The sequence below is a fragment of the Podarcis filfolensis genome, assembly GCF_964270895.1.
Source record: "Podarcis filfolensis genome assembly, chromosome: 14".
In the NCBI taxonomy this organism is placed as follows: Eukaryota; Metazoa; Chordata; class Lepidosauria; order Squamata; family Lacertidae; genus Podarcis; species Podarcis filfolensis.
Window position 1 is genome coordinate 16,946,649 of NC_139616.1, and position 17,789 is coordinate 16,964,437.

The window sequence follows — 17,789 nt, forward strand, 5'->3', positions numbered from 1 at the left end:
GCCAAGCAGGGAAACCTGATCTGGTAGGTTTGTTGCAAAAGCTCTTTTAGCACACCACCTATCATCAGAAGACTCTGATGAGGAAACCTTGATGTTCTGCCAGGAAAATGCACAATAAAACATACGTGGCTTTATCACATTCATCATTGCCTCCAGAGTTCAATAGACGTAACTCATTTTAACAGTTGGACTTGGCTGCAGATAAGGACTGCACAGTGGGGAAAGCTGTGCCTATTGATTTTCCGCCTGCTGCTGGACGGTTGTTGAACACAGAGGACCTCATCCGGGAAGAAAGCTGGCATCAACAGGAAGATGGACCATCAAAACACTCAGCCCACAAGGGACAGTTCTATGCAGGTAATGCAGAGTATAGGCTGGCTGCAAGAGGCTTGGAAGGATAAGTAGAGTCAGGGCTGACACATCCAGTTTTGCTGCTTGAAGCAAAATGAAAAAGCAGCACCCCACCCTCTCCGCTGCTAGTGGAGAAGCTAGCCAGAGCCAATTTCCAGTGAGATCTCACCAAAATCTGGCGAGATCTCTCACACTCTGCCAGATCTTTCAAAATTTCAGCAAAAACTTGCCAGAAATTGACAGCGGAGGCAATGGGGTGAGACTTTCTGCTGCCCGAAGTGGCTGCTTCATCTTGCCTTTTAGGTGGGCCAGCCCTGAGTATAGCAGATACCGTATTTTTCGCCCTATAGGACGCACTTTTTCCCCTCCAAAAATGAAGGGGAAATGTGTGTGCGTCCTATGGGGCGAATGCAGGCTTTCGCTGAAACCTGGAGAGTGAGAGGGGAGAGCCCCAGCGCCAGCCCCACAAGGTCGTGGGACAGAGGGAGGCGGAACGCCGCCATCCCGCTGTCTCCCGAAGTGGTTTGGAGGCTGACGGCGGGGAGACCCCGCTGCCAGCCCCGCAAGCTCCGGGGACAGTAGGGAGGCGCAGCGCGTCTCCCCGCTGTCCCCAGACCTGGTCTGAAGGCGGGCGGCGGGGAGAAGAGCGCTTCTCCCCGCTGCCTGCCACGCAAGCTCCAGGGACAGCTGGGAGGCGCAGCGCGTCTTCCCGCTGTCCCCGGACCTGTTCTGCAGGCGGGCGGCGGGGAGAAGAGCGCTTCGCCCCGCAAGCTCCGGGGACAGTGGGGAGGCGCAGCGCGTCTCCCCGCTGTCCCCAGACCTGGTCTGAAGGCGGGCGGCGGGGAGAAGAGCGCTTCTCCCCGCTGCCTGCCCCACAAGCTCCGGGGACAGAGGGGAGGCGCAGCGCGTCTCCCCGCTGTCCCGGACCTGGTCTGAAGGCGGGTGGCGGGGAGAAGAGCGCTTCTCCCCGCTGCCTGCCTTGCAAGCTCCGGGGACAGTGGGGAGGCGCAGCGCGTCTCCCCGCTGTCCCCGGACCTGGTCTGAAGGCGGGCGGCGGGGAGAAGAGCGCTTCTCCCCGCTGCCGGCACCACAAGCGCCTGGGGGGGGGAATAAATTTTTTTCCCTTTATTTCCCCCCCAAAAAACTTGATGCGTCCTATGGGCCGGTGCGTCCTATGGGCGAAAAATACGGTATGTAAAACCTTGAAGCAGCACCAGTCAGGACTTTTAGCATGCATGCATAAAGTCAACAATAACTGCTGACATAGTCCAACCAAAATTAAGTCCCATTAATATTTACGGGAGAGAATATGTTAATGGTTCAATTTTATACACACATACTAAGTAGCAAGCAACAACAACAAAAAATCCTTCCAGTAGCACCTTAGAGACCAACTAAGTTTGTTATTGGTATGAGGTTTCGTGTGCATGCACACTTCTTCAAATACACTGAAACAGAAGTTACCAGACCCTTATATATAGTGAGAGGGTGGGGAGGGGTCTTACTCAGAAGGGTGGTGGGAATGGGTGATTGGCTGATAGGCGTGGTAAACCTAATGACGACTATCAAGGACTGCAATTGGTCTTACAGGAAAAAGCAATGGGTGAGTAAAGATGCATAGGACTGAGTCATGCATCTCTTCCACAGGCATCTGTGAGACTTCTTATGGTTTAAGTTTGGCCACTGTCGGTCATTCACATTTAACCTCATTTTACATTCAGACCGAGCCAAAGCATGTTTACTCAGATGGCCTACTCAGTGAAATGGGACTTGTTTCCAAGTAAGCATGCAGAAAGTTGGGGCACTGTTTTAGAAATAAACACCACTGAAAGTATAGGTCTTAATTCCAAGTAAAGCATGTTCGTTATCAGGCTGTATATCAAATGCTATGGGGGGAAAGATGTGTGTGTGTGTGAATAATTATACATATGGGTGGATGGAAGTGCCTTTCTACTTAGAATTGCACCAATATGGGTACCGCACAATGGATTTGGATAACTGGGTTTTCCAAAAGCTGAGATTCAGATAACCAGTAACTATAACAGATAGATATATAGTGGGGACTCACCACTTCATTTATGGCTTTTATAGACAGCAGATTCTCCTTGAAAAAGTAAAAAAGACGAGCAATACCTGGAACACAACAACAGAAGAAACTGCACTAGGATACCTTTTCTTTCATGTTCATTAGCACATCAGGTTTCCTCTTTTCCATTATCCATTAAATGACAAGTGTTATAAATAATCAGTTTTCCCTTCGGAGAGTTCTGAGAGGTGCAAATACTAATTCCTGCTCATCCATGAAGTTTGCTAGTGACCTTGGACCAGCTACTATCTTGTAGCCTAACCTACCTCATAGAGTTGTGATGAGGGTAAAATAGAAGCGGGAGAATCGTGGATGCTGTGCCTTGAGTGCCCTGGAGTAAAGGCGAGATATAACATCTGCATAGCTGAGAAGCCCTGCTCCTTTGAACCCTAGCATTTCATGCTACCAGGCTTGATGCTTACCTGTGACCATCTCTTACCTGTGACCATCAGCAGTCCAGCAAGTCATCAACTGGAGAAGCAATAGCAAAAGGGGGTGGGTTTTATGTAGCAAAGGGATTGCTGTAGTTAAGTGGCAGAGAATCTGCTGTGCATGCAGAAGGTCCCAGGTTCTATCCCTGGCAACAGTTGAGATTAACTTATCTAAGTTAGCCATGGTCATTCATCTCAGTGGGTTTACTCTGAGCAGGACTAACATTGGCTATGATCCAATAGAGATGGTGCTGGTTTGAAACACAATGGAAAGGACAGGTGCTGTCCCAATTCCAACATAGTATGGAACAGGCCTCCTGATGAGATGGTATCTGCAGTTTCATAAGGGAAGAAACATTATTTCAGTTATCCTGGTCCCAAGTTGTATAGCGATTTCTGCACCAAAACCCGCACCCTGAACTTAGCTTAGCAGCTAACTGGCAGCCAGTGCAATTCTTCCAACAGCAGGGGAACATGCTGGTGGTATCCTGTCCCAAGTTCAGCGGCTGTATTTGCACCAGACGAACTTCAAGGACAACCCTACATAGAAAGCACTGCAATGAATTGCAATAATCCAGCTGGGTTACTACAGCATGGAAAACAGTAATTATGCTATCATGGTAAAAGGGAATCCTAGCCACTGAGGTCACCTGAGCCTCCAGTCACAGAAATATATCCAGGAGCACCTCAGGGGAAGTATATCTATAGTAGGCAATTGATCAATTATCCAGGCTGGAATTGGTCAGGCAGTGCACCTCCATCTTGCCAAGATTCAGATTCAATTTGTTGACCCTCCTCCAGCCTACCATCAAGCCCAGGTGCTGGTCCATGGCTTACACAGCTTTCCTAAATGAGATGATACACAAAAAAATAGAGCTGGGCATCATCAGCGTACTCATCACACCTTACTCTCTTATTTGAAAAAGAGAATGGTTGCTAGCGTGGGGGCAGTTTCTTGCAAAATCCGAGTCATGCACCAGTTCTGGCACAGAACTGGCTGAATGTGGGTATCCAAGTAGCAGGACAACTCAGACATATGACTACAGAGCTGCTTCAGTTGCCAAAATTAAGCTGAAAAAGACAATAAACAACATCGTCTCAGGCAGGATTTGTGCTTCTTAGTTGTCATTAAAGCACAGGGAGGTTTTCAGAATTACAACCAGGCAACGAGAAAAGGCATGGGACCACTATGTCATTCCATGCAAGCCACTTTCTTCCTTTAGTTCTCCCTTCTGTAAAATAGAAACAATACAGATCCCTCTCACAGGGTTGATGGGACAAACATAACAGAGGCCTGAGGTCCTCATAAGACAGGTAGGATAGAAAATAGTGCAGAAAAGATAATTAATTTGCAAATGGGTGTTAAATATACTTACCCAGCTCATCCACTGAACCAACGAGATAGGAGCTACTGCCAAAGTTTGAAACCTTGATGGCACAAATCTCAACGTTGGCTGCCTCCCAAGCACATACCTTCTCGCATGTGGGCTTTTCACATGTGGGTATGCTGAAGACAGATAGTCCCATAGAAAAGCCAATGAAGATGAATTCTCCAGCGGCTACCATGCAGTTTGCCCTTCCCTCAACCTGGGAATATGGAAAGTGAAGAAAGCACAATGCCCAGCTCAGCGATTAATCCCACTGCATGCATTAATGCACCGCTGATAAGTATTAGTGTTATTTTCAATGCTGCCATATTAATAACCACACTAGCCATTTTGCACACATGTAAGTAGCCTGTTAAATAACCACCACAGTCTGTGCTTACTGCAGTTCATTTCCCTCTGACCTCACCATCCCACCCACTAACAATCATATGTATATATGCCTACCACCTCAGGAAAACACTTCATACATATGGTGAAGTAGATCCTAGTCCACAAAAGCTTATGCCATAATAACTTTGTTAGCCTTTAAGGTGCCACAAGACTCTTTGTTATATCCTACTGAATTCATTGAGGAGCTGCTGCTAAGTAAGAACTACTCATCCCACAATTTGCCCGGGAATGAGTACCTGGAATTCAGATGAAGGTGGGTACTTTGGGGGCGGAACCTTCGGCTGCCTGGTTTCCTGTAATGGTTGAGGCCCCTCAACAATTTCCCAGGTCCGCTCAAGCAAAAGATTCACCAGTTTATTGATCATCCGGTAAGGCTGAGGCAAAGAATCAAGGTACTCATATGGATCTTTCAAGTATATGTCCTCTTCTTCGTCTTTCTTAATCCAGTCCTTCTCAGTGGGTGAAGGTATGTCCAGGGGCTGCTTCCGGAGGAAGACGGGCATTTTTGTGCCACTTCTATTGTCCCTCTACAAGCAGTTTGGCAGCTTCGAATATTAAGAAAGCCCTGTGGTAAAATATAATCTGATTATTGATCAGGTATTCCCCCCCACTCAAAAGCAGTTCATTATATTTTGAGAAGCAATACCTGCTTCACACCATGGCAACCAAAAGGGAGAGCGAGGACAGCACTACGGTGCTGAGGTCCAGTATTTGGGCTTCCCATAGGCATCAAGTTAGCCACTATGAGAACAAGATGCCTACGGTAACTAAATGGGACTTTGATCTGATCCAGCATAGCTCTACCAGAATAGAATTCAGTGTGACTGTGTTCCTCACTAGATAGCAAATATGCCCCTGACTCCTCAGAAGTAAAGTTCAGGAGAGTCTTGCTTGATAAAACAGATAAAACAGCACTCTCCTACTAGGGATCCTCAGCAGATGTTATTCAAAGGCATGCTGTCTCCAACACTAGACTAATAACTTTATCGTCCAAATGGAAACTCACTGGGTGAAATCCTGGATCAGTTGCTTTTCCTTAGCTTAACTAAAGGGCTCCAGAGAGTGTAGATGGCTCCTCCTCCCAGCTGAATCTGCACAACCACCCTATGAGGTAGATTACACTGGGTGTGCCTGTGTAAGCAGCCCAAGGTCACACAACGAGCTTTATGGGTACGTGAGGGATTTGAACCTGGATCTCCCTGGACCTAGTGTCATAATAAGAATTATTATTATTATTTATTTGTATCCCACGTATCTCACTGAGTTGCCTCAGCCACTCTGGGCAGCTTGCAACATATATGAAAGCAAAATAAAACATTAAACATTAAAAAAAAACTTCCCTATACAGGGATGTATTCTAAAGGTGTTTTACACACACACACACACACACACACACAGAGAGAGAGAGAGAGAGAGAGAGAGAGAGCTTTTTTTTTCCTTAAAAAATGTTTAGGGGTACTCTCATTTTGACACAAGAAAATCCCCATTTTATAGTTCAAATTGGGAAAATTAAATACAGTAAATGGACAAAAGTACAAAGATTCACAAAATGTTTAGGGGTTTGTGCCCCCCCCCCGAAAAAAGTACTGTAATATATAATTTATACTTTTCAGATTTATACATTTTCACTGATTTCAAAACTTGACTTCCTCCCCCAACTTCTGCAGTTCCTTAAATTTATTTTTAACATCTTCTGCATATCCACATTAACTTAATTTGTTCATTTATTCATCTTCTTTAAATATATACACTTATGAAACTGCAGGTTATTGCAATAATCCCGCCAATGTTTTTAATCTCTTTACAATTTATCTGTAAATATTCAATAAACCATTCTAAAGGTTATATAGTTCCTCATCTCCACTCTTACTCTCAAACCAACTGGCCTCATTAAAAAAAAAAGTGCATGTGAGAAAGATAAATGCGTGTGTGTGTGTGTGTGTGTGTGTGTATAGATACACACACACACACACACACACACACGGTGCTGAGCTCCAGAGACATGTTAATGAATCTTATTAATTGATTTCACAATAACAAATCACAACCCCTTACTCCGCTTTCCAAACCCCAGCCCCGCACCTATACACGTGTACACACGCGCGCTCACACACACACACACACCACCCTGCACCTGTTTCCGGAAGTTGACACGTTGCCATAGTAACCCAGACCCGGAAGGAAGGAAGGCCGGCCGTTTTTGAGGGGCGGGGCGATCTACGGGCGGGGAGGCGGGGCTAACTCTGATCACGCCCACTCCCCGAGAGCCAGCTGATCGCACAGGTGGCGCGTTGCGGGAAGTTCCGTGTCGGGGTTCCGAGCTGCTTGGCCGCCGTCCGGCGTGGGGTTTGCCGCCGCCTTTGCAAATGGAAGCGTTTGTGCACTTCACGAACCAGACCCACGGTCGAGATCGGCTCTTTCGGTGAGGGGGGAAGGAAAGAGGCGAGTCGGTGGGCGGGCTGAATGGCAGGTGTCCTCCAAAAGTTTTGTTTTTGTTTTAGCTTTATTTTGTATTTATTGCTAAAGGCACTTTTAAGGCGGTGTTCTGTAAGAGTTGTCGATTTCGCAAGCCTTTCCCACCACACCAAAAACACACAGAGAGAGAAGCAATTGTGCAATCCTATGTACTCGCCGTGCTTTTTTTCTAAAAGTTTAGGGGTACTCATTTGGACTCAAGAAAATCACCATTTTAGAGTTTAGATCGGGGGGAAATAAATACAGTAAATGGACAAAAGTACAAAGATTCACAAAATGTTTAGGGGTATTCGTACCCCCAGGAAAAAATACTGTATGCTCGGTAGTAGCTCCCGTTGATCTCTAGCTAACAGGACCGGTAGTCAGGGATGATGGGAGTTGGAGTCCCAAAACATCTGGAGGGCCGAGTTTGCCTATGCCTGCTCTAAACCATAAGGAGTGCTCAGTTTCCAAAATTGCAGCTTGACGCTTGCGGATAATGCCATGCCTGATGTTCAGGTTTCTAAAATACTGCTCAGGGAAGTAGCAATGTACCCTGAGGAATGCATCCAGGTAATTAAAATGACTCCTGGGAGCACAAATTTGCCAAACCACAGAAGAGGCCGCTCTGATCTTTGCCGCTGCCCATGTAACAGCTCTGTCCAGATTGAGGATTGCGACCAGGGAGAAGAGTCGGTGGAAGAAGATTGGAAGAAATTTAAAGATTATCTACAGAAATATTGTAAAATTAACGAATGTTAGAATGATGTTGGATAGAAATTAAGTGGTTTCCAGCTGTAATGCTTTAAGAGAATATGAAAAAAGGGTTATAAATAGGTAAAAACATAATGGTAAGGATTTGCTGAACCAACAATTTGAGGTGGAATACAAAAAAGGGAGGTATGAGGAGGTCTGGGAAACTGGCTAAAGGAAAATAAGCAATGGAAAATTTGTGTGTTTTTAATTATTTTTATTTTGTATTTTTGTTATTGTTATTTTTTTTCATTTTACTGTAATACTTAAAAAAAATCTTTAAAAATATCTTAAAAAAAACAGATTGAGGATTGCGACAGAAACGGTGGCAGTCGGGTGCCTCTGAAGTACGGTTGATAGTGTGGTGTAGAGAAGGTCCAAGGTTCGATTCCTGACACATATTTTTTTAAAAAAAGATATCTGTACTGCCCTTCATCCAGGGATCACTTGAAGGTTTACGATATAAAAACACAAAAAGACATGCCATAGTAACAAACAAAAACAATATTCCCCCTCCCATTTAAAAGACCATAGGTTGTTTAGTTAGCCAAAGGCCTGGGTAAAGAGGCGTGTTTTTGCCTGGCACCTAAAGATATAGAACGAAGGTGCCATGGGAGCCTCCACAAGTGGAGGGAGCCACCACAGAAAAGGCCCGTTCTCATGTTGCCACCCTCCGGATCTCTTACAGAGGAGGCACACAAAGAAGGGCCTCAAATGATGATCGCAGAGTCCAGGTCAGTTCAAATGGGGCAACTCTGTCCTTAAGGTATTGCTGTCCTGAGCTATTTTAAGACTTTTTGGTCAAAACCAGCACTTCAAATTGGGCCCGGAAACTAATTGGCAACCAGTGCTCTCAGGCCAGGATCGGTGTGATATGCTCAAACCGTTTTGCCCCGGTGAGCAACCACATAGGGCTGGGAATGTCCCCTGCCTGAAACCCTGGAGAGGCTGCTATCAGTCTGAGTAGGCAGTAGATTATTATGGAATCATAGAGTTGGAAGGGAACCCAAGGGTCATCTAGCCCAACCCGCTACAATGCATGGTGCTTTCATTCCATGTCTTTAGGTGCAAGCCAAAAACATTCCTCATTTCCCAGGCATTTGGCAAATTTAACAGTCTATGGTTCACATCTGTCCCTGGGTAGGTTCAAACCACCAACCTTCTGGTTAAGAGCCAGACCCATTGTGCCAACATACTGAGCTCGATGGGTCAGTGGTCTGACTCATAGAACAAACATAAAATACTGCCTTCTACTGAGTGTAACACTGGAGCTAGGAAAACTGAGGTTCAAATCAAGTCTCCACCCCCATCGTTCAGCCCAGACACTGAGGTCCAGCTCCGAGGGCCTTCTGGCAGTTCCCTCCCTGCGAGAAGTGAGGTTACAGGGAACCAGGCAGAGGGCCTTCTCGGTGGTGGCGCCTGCCCTGTTGAAAGCCCTCCCATCAGATGTTAAGGAAATAAACAACTCTCTGACTTTTAGAAGACATCTGAAGGCAGCTCTGTTTAGGGAAGTTTTTAATGTTTGATGTTTTATTGTGTTTTTAATACTCTGTTGGGAACCTCCCAGAGTGACTGAGGAAACCCAGCCAGATGGGTGAGGTAATAATAATAATAATAATAATAATAATATCAACATGAAGCTCACTGGGTGACTTTGGGCCAATCACTAGTTCTCAGCCTAGCCTATCTCATTGGACTTTTGTGAGGATAAAAATTAGGCATGTATTGTCTGAGCTTCAGGAGGCGGAAGTGGCTTATAAAAGAAATTGATTCTAATTATTTTTGAAACTGCGGTGCTCTTGTCAGCAGCAGTTTAATCTGGAGCAATGAACAGCTGATCTCTCGATCTCTCTTCTGTGAAAACCCAATCATGTGAGGACCAGCAAAGCTAGTTATGTTTAGCCTGGAGAAGAGAAGTATTCACATATCTGAAGGGCTGTCGTGCAGAAGATTTGGCAGACTTGTTCTCTGTTGCCCTGTGTGGTGGATGACCCTTGCTCCGAAAAGCGTGGTCAAAATTAAAGGGTTCAGGAACTCAGACCAGACCGAATTTCATCAAATCATGCACAGACTTCACTAAAACAAAACTCTACAAGAGAGGGTGGAGAAGCAAATCTGTTATGATTGCATTTTTATGAGAAGCTTTTTGAACCAACATGGAAACCATTACCAACTATTCTTCAAAATTCACACTCCTTTGATTTTTGCGAGGTTGGTCTCCCGACAGAAAATGTACACACCAATGCATATATCGGGGGAAAGTGTGCATTAAAATACATTCATTGGTGAAAGTAACACATAAGCATGCAATACAGTGGTACCTCAGGTTAAGTACTTAATTTGTTCCGGAGGTCCGTTCTTAACCCGAAACTGTTCTTAACCTGAGGCACCACTTTAGCTAAGGGGGCCTCCTGCTGCCGCCGCACCGCCAGAGCACGATTTCTGTTCTCATCCTGAAGCAAAGTTCTTAACCCGAGGTACTATTTCTGGATTAGCGGAGTCCGTAACCTGAAGCGTATGTAACCCAAGGTACCGCTGTATATTGGAGGGGGAGGGAACCGCTTGCAAAGATGTGTGTCTTGGTTGGAACGGCATACAAAAACAGGGAAAATTCACGTGGAAAAATACTGGTGGATTTTTATGAGGATTAAAAAACAAAAAACAACAGCCACAAATTTCCAGAGAAATGTGGAGGACTCAACCTAAGGCTGGAAAAATGAGAAAGTTAATAGAAGTCAAAAAGGACAGGTTCATCCATCCCTAGTAGTGCTAGACAAACAGGAATACAGCTGATGTGCAAAGCAGCCAGAGGGAGAATGCTGCCTCACTTAGTCATAACTCAGTGACAGGGCAAATTCTTTGCACACAGAAGGTGCCGGATTCAGTCCTTGGGATCCTCAGAAAGTGCTGTAAGATGCTCCTGTCTGAAATTCTGTAGAGCTGGTGCCAGGCAGCCTTTGCCAACCTGATGCCCTCCAGATATTTGGGAGGAAACAAACCACAGTCCCTGGCTTAGCGTCGCACCTCAATCGGGGGTCATGGTTTTGTCTACGGCACATCATTAACCTTGGTTTAGCATGATGTGTGAACTGGGCCAGACTTTAGGAAAGAAATGGGAGTTAGGGAGATGCTTGCTTGCTCCAAGCCAACACATTTCAAGAATACCTGCTCTTACTCTTGGGTGTTTGCTAATAATATATTTTTAATTTATATATTTTGATTCATTTACATACCACTTAATCATTTCTAGGTGCTGGACATAAAAAAACAAACAACCCACAGAAAATGGGTCAATAAAACAATACAAAGTTAGAAGGAAACCAAAGACCACCTTTCAATGCTTGCTGGAACAACAAGCCTATAACCAATAACCGTATGTCTGAGGTTGAGCAAGGAGGCTGGCTGTTTGATCTCAATTGGGAAGGAGTTCAAAGGGCACTGAAAGAATGGCTTCTAAAAGTTATGAGCCATGGGATACCATCAAGGGACTCCACAAAGATCACAATGAATGGGCCATGATATAAGGGACCAGGCTTAATAGATCGTGGACCCATATGAGCAACCAGTGTAAGTTTTTAATCACCAGTGCTGTGTACTGGCGGTAGTCTGTCCTCATCAAACGCAGCATTTTGCACTAGCTGGAATTTCCGGATCAGCCACAATGGTTGCCCCACACACAGCATGTTGCAGTAATGGATTCTTGATTATAGTGTGCGTCTCCTTGTGTGCATGTTCACATTGCTTGAGTTGCCTCCTAAACCAGGAAACATAATTGTGTGCGTAAGGATATTTTGTGAGCAGTCGCCCCGAGGAAAAGGACAGTTCCCCTTTGATGCTTCTGCCTTAATTTAATTGTGGGAGAGACAGTCCTGTCCCTCTGCTTTTGCCTGTGATGTGAATTGGGTTCTCCGTGTTTTTCCTCCCCATTCCAGAGCAACTCAGTATGCATGCATGCTGCTTAGCTATATGTTAGAGCATAAGACCAGCCGAGAGGAAGTGATAATGAAGCTCAAAAACCTGGAGGCGAGCATGCGCTCCGGCCGCAAGTGTAAGTATGTTTTCTTATAAGGAAATACCAAAAGAGAGAGAGGCACGTCTTTTGTAGGCATAATCTGGGGATGGGGAGCAGAAAAAAGGACCAGTTGCAAATGCACAAAAGCAATATATAATTGAAACAGATCACAAATGATGATGAAAGTAGTAGAGCTTGTGTTGCTGCACTTGAGCTAGTTTGGAGTCCTGTTAATTGAAATGAGAAGAGCACATGCTTATAATTCTTCATCAGATCTATCAAAAATGGTCTGTTGTAGGGGTGGGGGACCTTTGAAAGCCCAAGGTCCACATTCCCTTCTGGGCAACTTTATGGGGGCCACATGGCAGTGGTGGGTGGGGCTAGAGGCAAAATGTATGTAAATGTATGTATGTAAATGTTATCTTTGTACCATAAGCTAGTTGGTACACACCCACACAACCCCACTCCAGCCAGCCAAGCACAAGGCATTATCAGAGTTCAAGGACACGTTCCAGACAGGCAACAACAACCAAGGGGGGTGCAAAGCAGGACCAGTGAGGGGTATGGTCTGGGGACAGTATCAAAGGCTAAATAGAAAATTTTGGAGGACTGCATTCAGCCAATGGGCCTGAGATCAAACACAACAAAGGTTTTTGCAAGGTTTTTTAAATTAAGTAATCTGCATTAATTATATGTGTGATTTCATTGATGTAGACATGAATGGACATAGTGACTCAGGCTGCATTTCATCCACCCTTATACCTGGAAATGCTCCATTTGAGGAGGACATGCTTGCAAATAAAATCCTATACATCCTCCTTTGCTTTTGCACAGTTTCAGCATGTCACCTTAATTGGCTTTTAATAAATAAATTGCTCAACATGTAAGTAAGCAGTGTACACTGGGGGGGGGGGGGAGCCAAGTGGTTGAAATAGTTTTAAAACCCAAGACTGATTCCCAAGGGCAGATCTTGCCTGTTAGCTTCCTTCTAAAACTGTGTGGGAAAGGGGGATGCTGTGCTCGCCATGAAAATGTGCCCTGTTCCAGAGATCTGAGCCCAATTCTTCCTGTATAAGTCTTATCTCCTCCAATATCCAGCGTTATCTGGTGGGCTGTTGGTACCCAGTGTGAGGTATATTGATGGATCTTGGATTAAGTTCCTATACCAGAAGCATCCATGTCTGTTGACTGGGTGATGAGGTTTGAGGGTTTTGTTGTTGTTTTCAATCAAACAGTGTATAACTTTTATGAAATAGGAAAACAAAAAATGAAAGCTGCTTTATCATTTGCTTGTTGTTGACAAGTCCACTTACCGTACCTTTAACGGTCAGGCGGCTTTTCGGCCTAGCCTCATCCCCACAATCTGGTAGTGACGGCTTGGTGGGGAGTGCCCAGCCAGCAAGTGTGGTCTCCTGGAGGATAAATTGAGGCCTGCCCAGCCTCTTCACCTCGTTCTCCTTGGCGGAATACTTTTTGTGCAAAAGGTTTGCAAGTCTACCCATCTCATCACCTTTTGTATTGCTGAAGCCATGTAGTAAATCTGTTTTGTTTTTAAGTACTCTTCTGCTCTGGTTCGCCAGAAGTGGCTTAGTCATGCTGGCCACATGACCCGGAAGCTGTACGCCGGCTCCTTCGGCCAATAAAGCGAGATGAGTGCCAGAACCCCAGAGTCGGCCACGACTGGACCTGATGGTCAGGGGTCCCTTTACCTTTACTTTACTCTTCTAAAGACCCTAACTTGCATTATGTGTTGCTGTTATATATTGTTTGCTTGCCTGCAACCATATCCAAGAAGCTGATATTTAGAAGACCGTAGGACCCTGTCCATCCAGCCAAATGATGGAGTGTAATTGGGATAATAAATGCGATTAACTCCAGCCAGTTCCAGGTGGGATTTTGTGGGTGGGGTTCACTCACAAACCAGCAAATTCAAGATGTGCAGTTAAAGTGGATTTGGCACTCTTGTGCAAGCAGCTGGCTTCGTGTGCGTGTGTTTTTGTAAGCACTTTCCTTACACATATGTACATTCACACAAACACACACACACACACAAGATACATATATTTGTGGTAAGGAAAGTAATGGGAAAATCCCCTGAAAAGTGGGGGGGGGGGAGAGATAATTGCTTTACATTATGTTGTACAGTCACCCCCACAAAAACATCAGAATGTATGCTCAGTGAACGGTGGCTGTCGTATAATCTCCTGTGCAAACTTTGAGCAAGCAAATTGGGATGAAAGCTCAGTAAACAGGCTGTCTGGAAACAAGGCCCTTCTAACAATTGTGGGTTCTCTTGCAGTGTTCAGGCTTGGTAACATGCTGCATGCCTTCGTTTCGGCCAGACACGCCTCCCAGTTGCCAGATTTGGTTCCCCGCTGCTGCCTGACTGCCTCCAACCTCAACCGTGTCCTGTACTTCATGTGCGACACTGTCTTGTGGGTGAAGAGCGTGGGACTCATCTCGCATATCAACAAGAAGAAGTGGCGCAGCCGGGCGACCAAATACTACTACTATTCCCTGCTGATAAACCTGGTCAACGACTTGTACGAGCTCTGCTGGCGCATGGAGCAGGCCGCACGGAAAGATAAGCTTCAAGGGGACTCATCTCGGCTCCAGAACTTAACTTCTCTGGCAACTAGTGGCCTGCAGCCATTTCTCCTCCTCCTCTACATCACACTGAAGAAACATCCTCCTTTGCTTCTGGACACGGTGAAGAACCTTTGCGATCTCTCTAGTCCATTGGACGTGCTGGGAATCTACAAAACCAATCCCGGAATCATTGGGCTCTGTGGCCTTATCTCCTCCTTGGTGGGGATCCTCACCATCGCCGTCCCACAATTGAGACTGAAGCATTGACTTTTGACACTTCCCTGATGGCTTCCATTTTGCAGAGCAGTCCTTTGGATATCAAGCCCAATTGGGTGGGCTTCCTCTGTCCTTGTCAGCAGACTTGTTCTCTGCCACTGCCTTCGTTTCCACCTCTTTCCTCATATGATTTTGCTGCCCTTCAATGGGAGAAGGCATCAATCAGTGATGGCATAAGAAAGTGTGTGCCGGATTTATGTACAAGCTAAACAAGCTATAGCTTAGGGCCCCACTCTCTTGGGGGCCCCAAAAAAATTTAAAGGAAAAAAAAAACACTGGGTGTACTTTGATAAAATACATACTTTGTTATGTGCAAATGGCTTTAGATACCTATTAGGTCCATAAATTAACATATAGCATCTATTCGGCACAAAAAACAGCGACAATTTGTTGTTGACAAAGGACAGCTGGACATATAAAAGGCCCCATTACCTTCAGTAGCTTAGGGCCTCATCAAACCTAAATCCAGCTCTAGGAAAGACTGAAGGAAATGACTTCGCAACTATGTAACAAAGAATGTGAAATTGTACAGTCAAGATTTGGGTCTGAATGTAGAAAAAAATGGCCCGTGGCCCTCAAGAGACTTTGGCTGAGGGCAGTCAGCGGGTTATGTCCAATGTAGCACTAAACAGATATTCTGATCTCCCCCTCTCCTCCCCTGCTCACCCTTGAAACCTATTCTGGGGGCTTTCCCTAACCTTCCAGAGCAGATTTGGGAATGGTGGGGGGGGGGGTGTAGAATCCTCTAGCCCTAATCCTTACACTGAAGTCTTGTTGAATACCACCCAGTTTATCTTTCGCTGGAGAACTGAAGTTGGTTTGGAATCATAGAATCACAGAATTGTAGAGTTGGAAGGGACCATGAGGGTCATCAAGTCCAACCCCCTACAATGCAGGATTCTTTCGCCCTAGAACCCATGACCCTGAGATTAAGAGTCTTGTGCTCTGCCAACTGAGCTATCAGAGGGGTCACATCTCAGGCTATGGGCGCTTTCACATCTGATCTAGTTTTGCAAGTTTTTTTGTTTTGTTTTTTAATCGCTTCAAAAACTTGCCAAGCTGTTTGACTAGAGGTTATAGTGGGAAAGCAAAGCCTTGTAAAAAAAACCCAACAACAACAAGACTGTTGTGTGTGCAACTTCATTTTATCCAAATGCTGCTTCCAGTCAAACAGAGTATATAAAAGTGCAAAACCTAGTTCACCTTTTGTATAATGACATGAGTATGCATACTATGAGGAAACCATTTGACTCTTTGGAGAGTGAGGAACTTCTCCCCACACCCAAAAGATGTGAAGGCATGGGGGGGGGAGACAGAAAAATGTGGGGTGGGAAACAGTGTGGCTGCTGACTTTGATAGGGACTCTTAAAAAGGTAAAGGGACCCCTTACTGTTAGGTCCAGTCACAGACGACTCTGGGGTTGTGGCGCTCATCTCGCTTTACTGGCTGAGGGAGCCGGTGTACAGCTTCCGGGTCATGTGGCCAGCATGACTAAACCGCTTCTGGCGCACCGAAATGCCATTTACCTTCCCACCAGAGCAGTACCTATTTATCTACTTGCACTTCGGTTGGCAGGAGCAGGGACCGAGCAACAGGAGCTCACCCCGTCGCAGGGATTCGAACCGCCGACCTTCTGATCGGCAAGGTCTAGGCTCTGTGGTTTAACCCACAACGCCACCCGCGTCCCTTTATGGACTCTATGACTGCCCAAATACAGTCGTACCTTGGAAGTTGAACGGAATCAATTCCAGAAGTCCATTTAACTTCCAAAACATTTGGAAACCAAAGCTCAGCTTCCAATTGGCTGCAGGAATCTCCTGCAGCCAATCAGAAGCCACGGAAGCCCCTTCGGACATTTGGTTTCCAAAAATAGTTCGCAAACCAGAACAGTCACTTCCAGGTTTGCAGCATTTGGGAGCCAAACCTTTCAAGAACTAAGTTGTTCGAAAACCAAGGTACAACTGTATGCAATTGCAGGTATCCAGAAATTCTGTGCATGTTCTTTAAAGGGCTACCTCCTGGCCCATATTTATCCTGGCCAGTCTGCAGATTCTCCCTCCCAGCCTCCTAACATATAGGGATGCCAGGCCTAGCACAGAATATGCCTTACTTTCTCAGATAGCACTGCCTTTCTTGTTGCTTATGGTAGTGGGAAAATCCCTTTTTCCAAATGTCACTGGGTGAATGATTTATTTGTGTTTCCCTATCCCCTTGGGGTGGGCATGTGGGGGTGCAGTATATGCACACAGATGCATCTGAGTTAAGACGCAACTTTTTTTTTTAAAGAAATATTTATTAAGATTTTACAAAAAACAGATATACAAAAACACATAATAAAAAAACAAGAAAAAAATAAGAGTAAACACACACAAAAAAGATACAAAAAATTAAAAACAATTCTTGTTCATAATTTAAAACTCATTTGCTTGTTTCTTTGACTTCCTCACACCTCCCCTTCTTGTATTCCCATTTAAATAATCAAATCAGCAAATCCTTACCCTCTTTCATTCATCTTATCTCTATAACTTGACATTTTATAACTCAGTATTTTCATCCATTATCAATTCATTTTTGCATATTCTTATTAACTTTGTTACTAATACCACTTATTTCCATTCCAACACCATTTTAGTTATTTTTTTTTACCTATTTATACCCTTCTTCCATATTCTTAAAGCATTACAGCTGGAAACCACTTAATTTCTATCCAACATCATTCTAACATTCATTAATTTTGCAATATTTCTGTAGATAGTCTTTAAATTTCTTCCAATCTTCTTCCACCGCCTCTTCTCCCTGGTCCCGGATTCTGCCGAGTTAAGACGCCACTTGCTTTACAACAAAAGAAGGGTGTTGCCTTGCAACAAAAGGAAACCATAGGTCAGCTGTAGTTGGAGACAGGCCCGAGGAACGAGCTGGGTGGCTTGAGAGGGGAGAACATTGTGCAATGTTGCCAGCAATTTTGTAAGGTTCTGAGCAAGCAATCTTAGTGTTATCAGAGCTTCGTGGTTCTCCCCCCCCCCCCCCACACACATAAACTTCCAGGCGGCAGTAGGTTT

The 17,789-nt window shown here is 45.1% G+C and overlaps 2 protein-coding genes across 9 annotated transcripts in view; one reads left to right on the plus strand and one right to left on the minus strand.

The window, feature by feature from the left end:
• Positions 1–6,901, minus strand: part of WDR93 (WD repeat domain 93) — a gene marked incomplete at its 3' end in the record, with an annotated part of 30,251 nt that extends 23,350 nt beyond the window's left edge. For 4 of the 6 annotated variants that reach the window (XM_083586551.1, XM_083586547.1, XM_083586549.1 and 1 more), the window contains exons 1-4: positions 6,781–6,901; positions 4,883–5,211; positions 4,245–4,455; positions 2,420–2,484 (exon numbers count right to left, since the gene is read on the minus strand). In XM_083586551.1, the coding sequence (XP_083442677.1) occupies positions 2,420–2,484; positions 4,245–4,455; positions 4,883–5,149 (543 nt within the window). In that variant the 5' untranslated portion in view covers positions 5,150–5,211; positions 6,781–6,901. Of the gene's footprint in view, positions 1–2,419; positions 2,485–4,244; positions 4,456–4,882; positions 5,212–6,728 lie in introns of all 6 variants that reach the window. The other 2 variants (XM_083586548.1, XM_083586552.1) reach the window with 2 other exon arrangements.
• PEX11A (peroxisomal biogenesis factor 11 alpha) lies at positions 80–16,099 on the plus strand. 3 transcript variants are annotated; one of them, XM_083587038.1, is made up of 4 exons: positions 80–357; positions 2,073–2,131; positions 11,786–11,901; positions 14,165–16,099. In XM_083587038.1, exons 1-4 carry the CDS (start codon positions 313–315, stop codon positions 14,719–14,721), a joined length of 777 nt encoding a protein of 258 aa, XP_083443164.1. In that variant the 5' UTR covers positions 80–312; the 3' UTR covers positions 14,722–16,099. The 3 variants fall into 3 exon arrangements, with proteins under 3 accessions (XP_083443164.1, XP_083443166.1, XP_083443165.1); XM_083587040.1 differs by lacking the exon at positions 2,073–2,131 and having other exon boundaries at positions 91–357; XM_083587039.1 differs by lacking the exons at positions 80–357; positions 2,073–2,131 and adding an exon at positions 6,893–7,068.
• The last annotated feature ends 1,690 nt before the right edge of the window (positions 16,100–17,789 follow it).

Excerpts from the sequence above, each read along its gene's own strand:
- PEX11A (XM_083587038.1), top strand. The coding sequence starts at position 313 with ATGGACCATCAAAACACTCAGCCCACAAGGGACAGTTCTATGCAG. Across the intron at positions 358-2,072 it reads CAAGGGACAGTTCTATGCAG|ACCGAGCCAAAGCATGTTTA; the intron begins GTAATGCAGAGT and ends TTTTACATTCAG. Across the intron at positions 2,132-11,785 it reads GAAATGGGACTTGTTTCCAA|AGCAACTCAGTATGCATGCA; the intron begins GTAAGCATGCAG and ends TCCCCATTCCAG.